The sequence below is a fragment of the Canis lupus genome, chromosome 2, assembly GCF_003254725.2.
Source record: "Canis lupus dingo isolate Sandy chromosome 2, ASM325472v2, whole genome shotgun sequence".
Lineage (NCBI taxonomy): Eukaryota > Metazoa > Chordata > Mammalia > Carnivora > Canidae > Canis > Canis lupus.
This window is the reverse complement of record NC_064244.1, coordinates 26,661,110-26,676,052: the sequence shown is the minus strand read 5'-3', so window position 1 is coordinate 26,676,052 and position 14,943 is coordinate 26,661,110. Positions and strand designations below refer to the sequence as shown.

Genomic DNA, 14,943 nt, shown 5'->3' with positions numbered 1-14,943 from the left:
GTCTCTTTATTCTATCTGTTAGCTTCTTGTTCTCCCTGATGCTATCTTGCCTTCTCTTACGTTTGGTTTTCTTTGATTGTGTGCTGCTTTTTTTTTCCTTAATAATTATCTGTATTGATAATAGAAGGCTTAGATTTTAAGTTACTTCCTCTCGAGATGATTAGTGCTGGGTACCTAGGCACATTATAAGTCCAGAGCACTTTAAATACAGTGTCCCAGACCAGCAGAGCTAAGAATTCACAAGGCTCTGACTCATTCTTACTTAATCAGTGTAGCCAGTTGGGAGTTTTTAATGTGGGATGGGAGTTCTATTAGACTTTCCACTTTGGCAGGCCTAGGCTTTGAAACCTGTCCTCTTTATCAAAGCCAAAGATCAGATTTGCGGTATGCACACTCGCCCTCGGGGCAAAACATCTGTGTTCTACTTATTTCTCTGGGTTCCTGCTTTTCCTTTAGTTTTGGTTCCAGCACCTATATTTCAAACCATTATGGGAAATTGCCTCCAAAAATAGTGTGTAACATTTTAGTGTAACTATAAACATAAGGAGTGCTTGCACTATGGATATAAATATGCCCATAGTCAAGTCTTTGAACTCTCCCCCTATAAGTAAGGCAAAACGCATTCAGTGAGCAGTGAGAGAGATGGTATTGTGTAGTTGTTAGGACCAGAGGTTGTTAGAGTTGTTAGGACCATCTTGCTTACATCACGTAACTTTTAAAGTAATTTAATGTTTTATAAACTTCTAATGAGAGTAGCAAAGAATTAGTGCTTTTTAGTGGAGGTGCTTTCTAAACTAAGACTTTAAGAAGGTGGAAAGATACAGTCTGATAATGGTGATGTCAGGGATTGTCATGAGCAGCAGCCATCAATATAATGCTGGTGTTCACACTTCATATTTAAAGGTGTTTGGCATGTTTCTCTATATCCAGGTACTCACTGTAACCCTCAGAGGCTGCTGTCTATATTCACACTTTGTTGATCAGCAAGCAGGACTTGGAAAGTTCAGTGCAGGATGGTATAAAGAGGAGATAAGTTGGTGCAGTCACTTTAGGAACAGCTTGGGATTCCTGATAGAGATGAGAATGTGCATGCCCTGTAACCCAGCAACTTTATTCCTGGGAAGATAGCCTGGGGAAATTCTTCACCATGTTTCCAAGTTAAAACACTTACAAAGTAGCATATTTTACCTTCAGTAGGGCGGTGGGCACAAACCCTTGGACTTACTCATACCACAGAATACTATATAACAATTAAGATTAATAATATAGATCTATATATTATATAGATCTATATGTATATATCACCACGGATAAATCAAGAGACCTAAAACTAAGTAGACAGTCGGTAGACAAGTAAGTTCTGGAAATCTAATGCAGAGAGCAAGGAGACTATAGTCAACATTACTATATTATAAACTTCTAAGTTACTAAGAGATTAGACCTTAAATGTTCTCAACACAAAAAAGAAATAATTGTGTAACATGATAAAGGTATTCGCTGACCCTACTATAATAATCATATTATTACTATAATAATCATTGCCATGTATCAATCTAACACATTGTACACCTCAAACTTATACAAGGTTATATGTCAACTATATCTCAATAAAAGAAAATGAAGGAAAAGCTAATTGCAAAGGATAAATATAGTGCAACATTGTTTATATAGTTGGAAAACATAAAATGGTATATATTGTTTGTAGGTCTCTACAAACAGCAGAAATACAGAACATACTTGGAAGCTTGAGGACAGTGGTTACTTGGGGAGGAGGAAGGGTGATCAGGAGGGAATGTGGCAAAGGGCGTATGTCTGTGTATCTCCTTTTCCTGAACTATCTGTGATACTGTTTTCTTTCTGCTCAAAATTGTGTATAACTTTTTTCTTTCAAATAAGGAATTTTTTTAAAAAACATGAAGAAAGAATTTGGAATCGAATAGACCTTGGTCCAAAATCTGCCACCCATGTACCCCTATTCCTCTCTCTAATCCTGTTTTCTCATCAATGAAATGGGATCACGGTAACTTCTTTGAAGCTGTTGTGAAGACTGGGTGAGGTGATATGTGTAAAGTGCCCAGGATTATACCTGCCTTGGTGCTCAGGCCCAGTATTTCAAAGTGGTTTCCACAGTCTCACGGGACTAGCATGGGGCAGACCTGGGGTTTGAGCTCAGGTCTGCCCTGTGTGAGTCCCAAGGATGCACACTCCGGAGACCTGCCAGCTGAAAACAGTAGGAAGGGAGCCGTGGCTACTCTTGCCTCCCAGGGAGCGTCCCTCACCACTGGTACTCACCCTTCTCCCCAGGCCTGACTCTGACCAAGCTAAGAGGGGAACAGGGGCCTCTGTGGCTGTCCCCAGCTGCTTGCTTAGAAGAGTATTTTGCTCCTAGAAGAAGAAAGTTCTTCTGTAATAATGTTTGAAATGCCTGATTTGACTGTACCATCTGTTGTGACTTCTCCCTTTCTCTCTTGTTGACAGTGTCATCAGCAAAGTGGTCCCAGCCCCTGAAGCTAAACCAGCCCCTTCTCTGAGTAGACCCAAGACCCCACCGCCTGCAGCAGCCCCTGCCCCTGTCCCTATGCACGTCGCCCCTGCCCCGGTGCCTTCGCCGCTCCTCACGCAGTCCGCCGCGGCCCCAGCTTTGATGCCGGCCTCATCCCCAGCCATATCTGGAGCCGGAACCTCCAAAGCCCCGGTCCGAAGTGTGGTCACGGAGACCGTCAGCACTTACGTGGTACGCTGCCTTTTATTTCTGTCGTAGCTAAGCAGGAGGCACCTCCGAGCTTGCTCTTCCACCGTGAAAATGTTTTCAGTTACCAAGCGGTGTCTTATGTGTCACTACCGAATTTCAGAGGCAATTCTTTATGACCAGAAAGGTATTTCCACTGCATTTTCAAGCTTTGGGCTGTAAAGTATTGTATTAAGGTATTTGCATATTTAGTATACATAAATAATCAAATCATTGTCAATCATATGTCAAATCAGTATCACAGCATTGTTTTTCTTTAGTTTGTATTGTTTTATATGTATATGCAACAATGACAACGTATAAATATAGGGATGAATAGTGATATTCAAATCCCACATTGAATTTCTCGTTCAACCAATTATTCACTTAAGAGTATAAGTTACGGGGATCCCTGGGTGGCGCAGCAGTTTGACGCCTGCCTTTGGCCCAGGGCGTGATCCTGGAGACCTGGGATCGAATCCCACATCGGGCTCCCAGTGCATGGAGCCTGCTTCTCCCTCTGCCTGTTTCTCTGCCTCTGTGTGTGTGTGTGTGTGTGACTATCATAAATAAATAAAAATTTTTAAAAAAGTATAAGTTACATAATGTACACAGATCATATGGGCCAGATGCTGTTTCTAGGTAAAGGTGCTAATTTATAGTATTTCACTGGTGAAGGTCTAGGATACTCTAGACCTTCAGGACCTTCATGTTAAGGAAATGAACTTTCAAACCACAGGGCTTCTTAAGTATCTAAGCATGTCTTCAGATGGTAAAACTCAGCTTCTTAATGAGTTCACATTGTTGTCATGGGACTGTTGTCAGGTATTTTCCCCATACTTAATATATCAGGTCTTACTCAAGCCCTAAAGTCAGGCTAGTAATGAAGTGTGTTTATAAATGCATCCTTTGTATAAGTGTGGAATGACATACGTATATACAACACAAAGATTTTAGGCGCACAGAGGCACTACATATACTGATACTGCTGTGCCACCAAATATGTAGACTGTGACCTGTCAGCCTCCTGATGCACAGATCTGTCTGACTAGATAGGATTGGGAAGTAGGACTCTGACAGTTATTATAAATCAGATAAATATTTTCTCTTTTAGGCAATTTCAATAGAAATTTCAATAAATCATTACACTTTTGAGGAATTCTAATGATATAAAGGATAAAAAGAAAATCTCAAAAGTACTGAGGGAGGATATAAAGACATGAAAAATTAACAGAAAAATATTAAATTGGCAATTCAAGGCAAAAATAGAAGATGCGCTAAAATTTGTGATCATCGAGGCACCTGGGCAGCTCAGTCAGTTAAGCATCCTCTTGGTTTCTGCTCAGGTCAGTGATCTCAGGGTCATGAGATCAAGCCCAGCTTTTTAAGCTCTGTGCCGAGTGTAGAACCTGCTTGAGATTCTCCATCTCCCTCTGCCCCACCCCACTCATACGCATAGTCGCTCTCTCGCTCTCTCTGTCTTTTAAAAAAAAAATCTGTGATCATCGAACTAGCCCATTCAAGGACCAGTTGTCCTGGGTGGGTTTTTTTTGGGGGTTTTTTTTTGGTTTTTTTTTGTTTTTGTTTTTTTTATGATAGTCACACACACAGAGAGAGAGAGAGAGAGAGAGGCAGAGACATAGGCAGAGGGAGAAGTAGGCTCCATGCACTGGGAGCCCGACGTGGGATTCGATCCCAAGTCTCCAGGATCATGCCCTGGGCCAAAGGCAGGTGCTAAACCGCTGCACCACCCAGGGATCCCTGTCCTGGGTGTTTAAATTGAGGTCACATCACCCCTTGATTTCATATATAACTTCTTCTACCTCCGTTGCTTCATCTGTAATTAGACTAGATGATCAATACAATGTGTTCTATCCTTCTGATTCTCCAGAGGACTTTAGGGCTAACTCCCTGGTGATGGATCCAATTGGCATAGGCAACATGGATGGAATGCCTTGTATCTCCTCAGAGACACTTTGTAGACAGAGAACAAAATGTGCGTTTTGGGCTATTGAGCAACATAGGCTATTGAGCAAAAAGGCTGATTTTGTCACTGCCTGATAGTGGGACTTTATAGTGACCACTGTAGTGTTGCTCACGTTCCCCCAGCTCCAGCTTCCCCATTCTTCACGTATCCAAGGGTTGTTTCAGGATGAGTAAACAAAGTCAGATGTTTGAAGAGCTCAGTACACTGGTTAGATGTTAGTTATTAAGGATGCTATGGCCAATTTCTCTTGTAGCAACAGAGTTATGGCCTTCTCATTTCAAGAGAGGTCAACCAGCAGCAGGGCTGGCCATGCGTGGCCGCTGCAGGGCATAGGATGCTGGACCAGTCTTAACCCTAGACAGCTGGCACCAGAGAACTGGTGGTTCTCTGCCCTGAGAAGCAGAGGGTGAAACCAGACACGTAGCTGCCCACAGGCTTCTTCAGGAAGCTTTCAGATCAGTGTAGCTTGCCTTTGGTAGAGACCCTTCCAAAAATGGTCAGCCTTAAAATAGCACATCAGTGGAATGAAGCATCTGTGTCCCCAGTATACCCACCACACTCAAAGAGAGCCCTTCTTTTCTGAATATCTAGTCAGTGTTGTATCCGAAAAGCTAGGAACCAACTATACTTTGCAAAACAAACTGAATGAGACCATTTGCCGTGTGACTGTAAAAACTTTTGAAAATCAGCTTGTAGTCATTACTGTGTTCAGGAGGCCCGTCCTAGATTTGCTTCTTCCAGATTGGTTTTGTTAATGTGGAATTTGAGGAAGCGACTTACGGATGCTTCTTATTTGGAACTGCGAGGTTAGGGAAAGCAAACGCCAGAGCTCACCACATTCATAACAAAATGATGTTAAAATGTGTACCTCGTTGGCCTCCTGCGCCCCTTATTCTATTTGCCCTTTAGTTGATTGTGCTTTACTGAAAATGTCATAAAGGGAATGGAAAGTTACTTAGTAACAGCTCTTTTATATCCTTGATCTTATCAGCTAGTTCAGGAGAAGGGCTTGGCTAATAAGTAATAAGGTGATACACTCACATTGGGCTGCATGTATTAATTCCATGCCCGTGAATGTGACTGAGAAAGCTGCATACGATCGAGGTTTGTAGCTTTCAGAAATATCCGTCACTGCCACGATGACCGTGATTAGCACCGACTTACATGTCTGTGGTAGCTTTTAGATCAAAGTGGCTACAGGTCATACAGTGCATAGAACTGGTGATAAAATGCTTTGTTTTTATGACTTACAAAAGAGAGTATAAAATACTCATTAGAAGTGTCTTCTCACTGAGTACGTAGTAGCTCTCTCTTCTTCATGTGATCCCGGGGTAGGGATGATCGCGATCATGGCTTCAGTGAATTGTTAAACCGCTTGCTTGTTTATGAGGCTCACAGGATAAAGCGCTAATCATTCTTACCCTGCTCTCTTTTTGGTTCTTTTTTCACATTCCGTCTGTCTTTGTCCCCCTTTTCCCATCCTCCCATTTAAAAATCCTCAGATCCGAGATGAATGGGGGAATCAGATCTGGATCTGTCCTGGATGCAACAAGCCCGACGACGGGAGTCCCATGATCGGCTGTGACGACTGTGACGACTGGTATCACTGGTGAGTGCTGTGGGCCGGGCCAGGCTGGCTGCAAGGTGGGGGCTCCTCAGGGCACAGCGGTGACCACGATCCATCCTGGACACTCTCTCCGTTCCACTACCATCCTAGGGCAGTGCAGGGAGCAAAATCACAGTAAGAATAACATGTAATTACTATTAATTGTAAAAATCGACAATCTTTGAAGTGTTGTTCTTCAACCTAAATTCCAAATATTTTGCCTAGCCTATATATCCTTCTTATTAAAAAAAAAAAAAAAAAATGGAAGGGCACCTGGGTGGCTCAGTCAGTTGAGCATCTGCCTTGGGCTCAGGTCACAATCTCCGGGTCCTGGGATTGAGTCTCATCCAGCTCCCTGCTCAGTGGGGAATCTGCTTTTCCCTCTGCCTTACCTCCATTTGTGCTCTCTCTCATTCTCTCTCAAATGAATAAAATCTTTAAAGGAAAAAAAAAAAGGAGATAAGGGGTTTCCCTTTCCTTTTTTCCCAGTAATATTCTATAAGCCTCAGCACTTGACAGTAGCCTTGAGGGATGCCCTTGGTAAGCAAGTCACAAGGTGCAGGAAGACATGGCTTGTCTGCCTGTCCGACCTCTCCAACAGCGCCCCCAAACTAAGCAAACGCTGCCAGAATGTATGTGAATAATCTCCTCATTTTACAGTTTAAAAATAAGATATAAAAAGATAGAAATCCACTCAGCCACATGATATAGGATGTACCTATAAGATAAAAGAAGAACCAGCCTGCTTCTGTCTAAAAAGGGGAATGATAGCTAATTCCTGCAGCATGGTGGCAGGAAGGGCCACCCAGGCACAGTCACCCCCCTGCCCAGCCACCACACCTCCCAAGTCGGAGCTGTTCAGCCTGGACCCTGCTAGACATGCTCCAGACCTAAAGATGATCTAATTATTTAAAATTATACACACAGGGAAGGAATATGTCCATAAATAAAGCTTCTTCATCCAAAATCTTGTTTGTTCCCTACCTGTGTAGGCCGTGTGTCGGAATAATGGCTGCACCACCAGAAGAGATGCAGTGGTTCTGCCCCAAGTGTGCCAACAAGAAGAAGGACAAAAAGCACAAAAAGCGAAAGCACCGGGCCCACTGACACGTCCTGCGGCGTGGCCTCAGAGGGGAGTTGGTGCAGGTCTGGCGGCCTGTCCACCGCCCGGATCCCTGCAGAGAGCGAACCTCTGGTGACCGGGGACAAGAACGCAGCGGCCACCCTGGATTGTGCCCCGGGACCACCCGGCAGTGTGACTGCAGAGAGACTCGAGTCGAGGCGTGGCCCAGGACCGCCACGCCCCACTTTTCTATTACCAGTGACAAGTATTATTAATAAAAAGACCGTAATCTTCCCTTCTGATTTTCTTTATTCTCTCCAGGGCCTTTTCGTTAAGGTATTAGATGAGAAGATATGTGTCAGCTGCCTCTACTGTAACTCCTGGACGTCAATAGTCTGTACAGTTTGCCACCTCTTCCCCTCTCTAGTAAGATAATCATAATGACAGAAGAGAACACTCCACTTGGAGTGCCGGTAAATATTTTTGTGATGAAAATATATGAAGCTTCCCTGCCCCCGCCCCCCATTTTTAGTACTAACATGTAAAATGTTCAGGCCTTTGTGAAATACCTTCTATTTTTTAAGAAAAAGGTTTCTATCATGTCCTGTTTGCTTTTTGCGCAGATTATTTTTGTTGACTCGCACGTGTTTTCTACGTTCGTGGCCATCGTCCCCATGCCCTTCTCTAAACTGCTGGCGTTCTCACTTGCTTCTACATTTCATCGACTTGTACAAAAACTCCCCCGACTAGCAGATCTCCCCCCTAATGTAAATAATAAATATTTATGAAGTAGTTATTTTTTAAATTTTTATCGTGTTTAATTCTGGCTTTCTCTGAAATCCACGGTGATTTCAGCCATGTCTGTAATTACTGCTGTACATAAGCGAAGAAGGCTAGAAACAGAGCCATAGTTCCAAGTAATCTACCTTGAGCTGAACCCGCCCGGTGCCCTGGTCGCTGTGGGGAGGAGGGCCCTAGCAGTTGGAAGGAAAACAAGGCAATTTAAATCCATTCTTTATGATTTGAAATTGTTTTGTTATCTCTAAGTTTCTTTGACTTACTTTTATGAAACGGACATGTAGATTCCCCAAAGTTAAAAAAAAAAAAAAAAAAAACTACAAAAAACAGGAAACGAAAAAACATAGACTGTAGCATTTTGTGTTTATATTGTTTTATTTCTGCAAATCTGTTCATTGAGATTGTGGTTTAAAAGGCTGAAATGAAGTATATTATGATTTTTTTTTAAAGAAAACTCATCAAATTTCAGGGTATCACAAAACTTTATTATATTACTATACTGCCCACTATTTATTATATGTTATAGATGTCTGAGAGATAAACCAAATATTTTATTTTTAATGTAAAACATCAAATTTAACTTTATTAGCATATTTTAGCAACTTTGGAATAAATATGGACTTTTACTTGATTTTGAAATAATCCCAATTTGGGCCAGTGTAATGGATATCTTGAATGCTACAATATGGGCTTTGAACCTAAAACAAATATATTAATAGAAATTGTGAATTTTTTTAACGCCAAGTAAATTGATATTAGTGTGTGAATTAGTCATATTTTAAGACTTATTATGTGGTCAGAGAAATGAGGTTTTCTGCCATGAATGTTAAATTGCAAATCAGTGGAAATGGAGCCGACCTTTTAAGGGTGCAGTATTTCACTGCCCTCCTTGTTCTAGAAGCCAAAATGTTTCTATCCCTACAAAGAAACGAAACATCTATGTCGAGCTATGTGTGGGGGTTTTTTTTTGTTTGTTTTATTAATTTGAGATCATCCTAAATACTTTATACAGTATTTTCACATGCACAGATATACCCATTAGTGCTTTTTGGAGAGGGATGGGGGTGGGGAAGTACAAAATAAAGATTATTGGCTATTTCATAGTTTGCTTTTCCATTTTCTTTATTCAGGATTTAGTTCCTTGAGGCATGGTCAGTGGATCTAAAGTTGCCACGTTTAAGTGAGCCGGTCACACTTCTGAAATAAGAATGGAGGTGCCTCTATATGACTTTCCCCCAGTCCTACTGTCGAGAGACTTCAGCCCATAATACATTGAAGGAATTTCAATCAGTTGTTGTCCCTTGCTATTTCATGGTTGCTTTCCTAAATCCAGTTCATGATTTTATAAATGGCCTTTGCAATAATAAAACCAAAGAATCATTTTCAGGGGGCTGGATAGCTCAAGGGATTAGTAATGGAATACAGAGCCTTTCACCTCTAGGTCAGTGAGGTGAATCCAGTCCAGGTCACTGGAGACCCAAAGCGGCTACCCTCTTCCGACCGCTCAGCGGCCTGCATGCACCGGCCTGGTGGTGTCAGCCTCTCTGCCCGACGGCTGTCCTTGCACCAGCCAAAGGAAGCTCGAGAAACTGCACAAAGAAACGTGGACCGGAAGATACAACACCTGTGTCACAGAGCAAAGTGAGCAAGTTGGCCAGAGCCGTTCTCCATAAAGTCGCGTGGAGAACAACAGGTCTGTAACTTAGAAAAAGAGTGTAGAAAGAGCGGACACGATTCGCTTTGCTTCATGCAGTCAACAAAGTCAGCCAAGGGGAGGCCCGTCCCGGATGGGAGGGGAAAGATGATGTAATCCAGAGCAAGGCTTTAGGGGACTCAAGAACCCCTAAGAAGAAAGTGGGTTTTGACTTTTGACGGAGGAAACATCAGAGCGAGCGGCAGCGACGTGAGGGGGGCCCGGGCCCAGCCCTGGACACCAAGGGACAGACAGGACCTGGCCTTGGCAGCGGTGTCCACCGACCTGGCTGTCCCCATCCGAATCGCCACTGTCACCTGCTCTGGGCAGACCACACTCTGTGAAGTGGGCAGCAGGAGGACACACGCACACACAGCACCCTGGCTAGTGATTTCATCGGAGGAAGCAGTGTTTTAAAAGGAGAGCAACACTCCCACGCCCGGAAAACAAACTTCTGATGGGATCATCTGCGCGCACAGCCCTACGAGGCCAGCAAAGCGGGCTTTCTGTGCGTGGCCAACCGGGTCTCTCTTCTGAGCATGTCTGCAGCAAAGTACAGTGAGGATCTTTATCCTCCAGCTGGTTTATGGTTCCAAACGTCCCGAAGAAAATCAGAGGGTATCAGAGCATTCCGGCTTTGTCGGGCTCCTTCTCAGAGATAAAATATAGTGCCTCTCTCCACTGTGTCACCTAAACTGGCTTTGTTCCCTTTTCAATAGGATGGTTAAACAAAGGCCTACTAACCAAATTAAAGTCTAAACTGAACACTGAGATATGGAAACGTCGCCAGTAAGAATGCTAATGAACGAAGTCCACGAAAGGCGTGCTGGCTAAGTTTTCAATACAAACAGCCCAGTGGCCAATGTCTCTAGATCACAGCAGTTTTCTTTAGAAGGTTTAAGTCTAAAAGTAGATGAGTTCCCCTGACTGAAGAGCGAGACAGATAAACTGTTCTGAATGAGGTCTCTCCGCAGCCGTATCAGCCATTCCACGAGGGAAGGATTTCTTTGAGAATCTCGCATTAGTCGTAGCGAAAAAGTATAAAGTCACCATTAATCCACACGTGCAGGCCAAAGGATGAGGCTGGAAATTAGATCCTTAGATGGACAGCGGAGCAGTTCATGCTTCCCATCGTTTGAACGTTTGCTTGAGGTGTCCGTTACCAGAACGACTGCAGTTAACTGCCTTTTCATCCTGGACAACCTGGTCGTTAGTTTCTTTTCTAGAACAGTTGCAAACACTTGCATCTATTGATTGAACATTTGCTGGGCACCTTTCAAGCCAGATCAGCAAATGCAGGCTTAGAACTGAGCTGGGTGTTTCCCGGGCTCTGGCTTGCGAGGTGTGCGCGTCCTTTCTCGTTCTCTCCAGGCTGCTGCCACGATATAGTAGGTACGGAAATGTATGTCATCAAGTCCTGAGAACCTTCCTTGCTGCCCTTGGTGCCATTTCTCTATCATAACCTTTATCTACCCGAGACCACAGGCAGTTTTGATGTTAATATAGCTTTACATGTGGAAATGTTTATGTTTACAACAAAAGATTTCAAAGCTTAGCAAGTGGTCACGTCATGGTAGGAACGACAGCCGAGCTGACATCCTATGAACACACTATACCCTCCACGAGATGTGACTGTGTGAGGCTTTCAGAACAGAAGCAGCATCTTCTCGGTACTTTGTCCTAAACCATAATTTCCTACTGTATCCTGGAAACCCAGTCGGCGTCCTGGTAACCTTCTGAAGTTTTGTCGGGGTTTTGAGTTTGGTCTTAGTTTTGACTAACGGAACATTTAAAATGGGATTATCATAGGCAGAAATTCATTGTCCTGTCCCTTAATGAGCCAACTCTAGCCAAGTTAGATGCTCTGAAGAAAACGTTTGTGCTGCTTCTAGTTAGCTCAAGGTTCTTACCAGAGGGAGTTCAAACAGTCCGAAAATATTATCAGGTTATATATTCTGATTATTTCTCCTATACTGCTTGGAATGTGGGTTAAGCTTCATTTGCTAGCTTTTAGAAAGTGAATTCTCTGTAAGTGGACTTCTAAATAACCAGTTCCCCACCTTTCCTGTCCTCTGTTAGTTTTGACATAGCTATTTGCAACATGCGCAAAAACAAATAATAAATAACAGGCCCAGGATGTCTTAGACTGAGCCATAATCCTCACACGTCTCAAAAAAAAAAAAAAAAATCTTCGCCCGTCATCTCTCTAGGCAGGCACGTGATGTGCCATGGGAGTACAAAGGTGAAATGAGACGCGTCCCCGGGGCTGTAGAGAGCTGTCACCGGCAGTCGCGTTGGCAACATGTTCTGCACCTCAGAATGGATCCCCGCCGAAAGTTCACAGTAAGATGACCCTCCTGCACGCCCTCAACCGAGTCTGGACCCACCAAGGTGCGTAGGCTGTTTTTGGCGAGCTTCACACATTAAATTGATGCTCTGCTTCGCACATCTTTTCAGATTGCATTTAGATTTTTAACTGACTCTAGGATGATAGCAGCCAAGAGTACAGATTCAAATCCTGGCTCTGTTGCTCAGCTGCTGAATAAACTTGAACAAGTCCCATCTCTAAGTCTCCATCCCCTCCTCTGTAAAGGAGGAGTAAGAACACCTGCTTTGGACAGTCATGACATTTAACGAAATCGTATACCACTTTGCACGTTAAAAGCTCAATAAATGACAGCTATAGTGTCTATTGTGGCTTTATTTTTTAGCTTACTCCATTAATATGTATTATCTTGCTCTTTCAGTAATTTTTCGGTGCCCTACGAATTCTGGATGTTCTACGAGCCTAAGATTATGGGTTTCAACACCCCCACAAAAGAGTGATCTTAATATAATCAAGGCTTGAAAAGTTGGACAAGGCAGTAACTAGGCAATTTTTTTTTGAAGATTTTATTCGTTTATGTGACAGAGCACAAGCAAGGGTCAGCGGGAGAGGGAGAAGCAGACTCTCCACTGAGCAGAGAGCCCTGACGTGGGACTTGATCCCAGGACCTGAGATCATGACCTGAGCCGAAGGCAGATGCTTAACTGAGCCACGCAGGCACCCAAAATCATTTGATTATTGGACATAGATGATCACTGGGAGAGAGAGGCTTCCTCCCAGCGCCCCTTTTCTCCAGAATGGGCAAGTGCCACTTGATGTGGTGCCTGGACAGTAAACAGAGGCCTAGGCCCCGGTCGCAGACCCAAGTGCACCCATTAGCAGGACTGTAAGACCAATGTCAGTATGTCGTGCGACGCAGCTGACGCGGCCGTGGTGTCTCTAAGTCACGCGGCTCAACAATCTCGGGGAACGAAACGGAGCAGGAAATCACGGAGGACACAGCACGTTCCTCCCTTACATTCAGCCAGCCTGTGGCTGCGCGGTTTCTGGACAACCTCAGGCTTTAGTGCAGTAAGTGTATCAGGTAAGCGTACCCAACTCACACTCAAAAGGAAGAGAGCTTTCTCCAGCCTCGGCAGCGTGGTCCAGCTGCACGACACGCTGAGTTAGGGAGCACCCTCTCCGCGTCAGGGACCCTGCTCAGTGCACGCCGACCCGAGTCCCTTAGCTGCTGTGCTCCACGTCGGGGCCACGGCTGCTGAGCAGGATTTTCCACAATGATGGAAATCCTCTATCATCCTTGCACCATCCAAGACGGCAGCCGAGGCCACGTGGCCTTTGACACTCAACATGTGGCCGCTACAACTAAGAAACCCAACTTTTGTTGCATTTTAACTCCTTGAAGTATAAATAACCACAGGTGGCCAGGAGCTGCCGCACCTCTAGAACATGCACACACATAGACCCTTCTTGCCACCGCACCAAAGCTCCAAGCCTCCACGTGCGCCAGGACGCTGCAGGAGAGGCAGCAACGCCATAGCCACGCTTCCTAACTCTGTGCCGTTCTCAGAACTTTGATCATGAGACAAAGATGCCACGCGAGGTCCGTATACCCTTGTAGCTCTGCCATTCTCTGCCTGAGGTGTCAAACGTTAGAAGTTCTGTGTAAGAGGCAGTGACACGAGAAACGTAGCCAATGCCTGTCATGATGTGAAATCCATGGGGAAGGGGTGTGTGTGTTGTGTAATGGAACCCAATTGGAAACCACTTACCCCCGACCCTTCTACAGTGTGGGTGTGTTTGAAAATAGCAAAAAAAGAAAAAAAGAAAATATCAAAGAATAAGCTCCAAGTTAAAAACAACAACAGCAAAAAGCGAAATCAAATTAGGATACAAAAAGTAGGCACAGAAGCTGTTCACCTCTCGCAAGGGCAAATTTCAAAAAGAAGAGCAGAAGGACAGTTTCTCCAGCACGCAGAATGGCCGTGGCCGGGCAGGTGGAGCGAGTGTGTGGACTATCATCTCCTGCACAGACAGTGTCTTTAATTACAGAAGGCTGGAGAAAGCAACATTTATATTCCTTATTGTCCATAAAATGGAAAAAGGCAAGTTGAAGACTTTGGTTTCAACTTACCAACAATTCTTCACTAAGTACGTACTTTGTGTATCCAGGACTCTGAACCTACATACAAAATACCAGTTGTCAGGGGTTTGTAGCAGACTTGAGGGAAAATTTTGTGTTGCATCGACTGAACCATTAATGTGAACACAAGATGTGCTTGTTCCTAGTCATTCATTCAATCTAGGGACACCCTCGCGGCTTCCATGAGGTTCAAAGCATGTAGGTAATAGTGTTTCAAGGTCCACTTCATTTCTGGGATGCCCGGGTGGCTCGTGGTTGAGCATCTGCCTTGGGCCCAGGGCGTGATCCCGGGGTCCTGGGATCGAGTTCTGCATCGGGCTCCCCACAGGGAGCCTGCTTCTCCCTCTGCCTGTGTCTCTGCCTCTCTCTCTCTGTCTCTTGTGAATAAATAAATAAATAAAATCTTATTTTTTTTTAAATGGCCTATTTCATTTCTTGGAAGGCTAGGTATTTTTTCGGACCTTTTTAATGTACAGATCATGGTCACTGAGCTTTGTTTCAAATCACGAAAAACAAGAGGGAAGTCCCACTTATTGATTACAAAATACCCGGCCCTATGTGAGGGCTTCAGATTACCAGACCACCAAACAAAGCTGGCC

General features: G+C 44.1%; 1 protein-coding gene across 2 annotated transcripts in view; it reads left to right on the top strand.

Moving 5' to 3' along the window:
• Positions 1 to 9,283, top strand: part of TAF3 (TATA-box binding protein associated factor 3) — a 180,437-nt gene extending 171,154 nt beyond the window's left edge. For both annotated transcript variants that reach the window (XM_025445067.3, XM_025445068.3), the window contains exons 5-7: positions 2,479 to 2,734; positions 6,218 to 6,324; positions 7,314 to 9,283. In XM_025445067.3, the coding sequence (XP_025300852.1) occupies positions 2,479 to 2,734; positions 6,218 to 6,324; positions 7,314 to 7,428 (478 nt within the window). In that variant the 3' untranslated portion in view covers positions 7,429 to 9,283. The remainder of the gene's footprint in view (positions 1 to 2,478; positions 2,735 to 6,217; positions 6,325 to 7,313) is intronic.
• Positions 9,284 to 14,943: the final 5,660 nt, after the last annotated feature.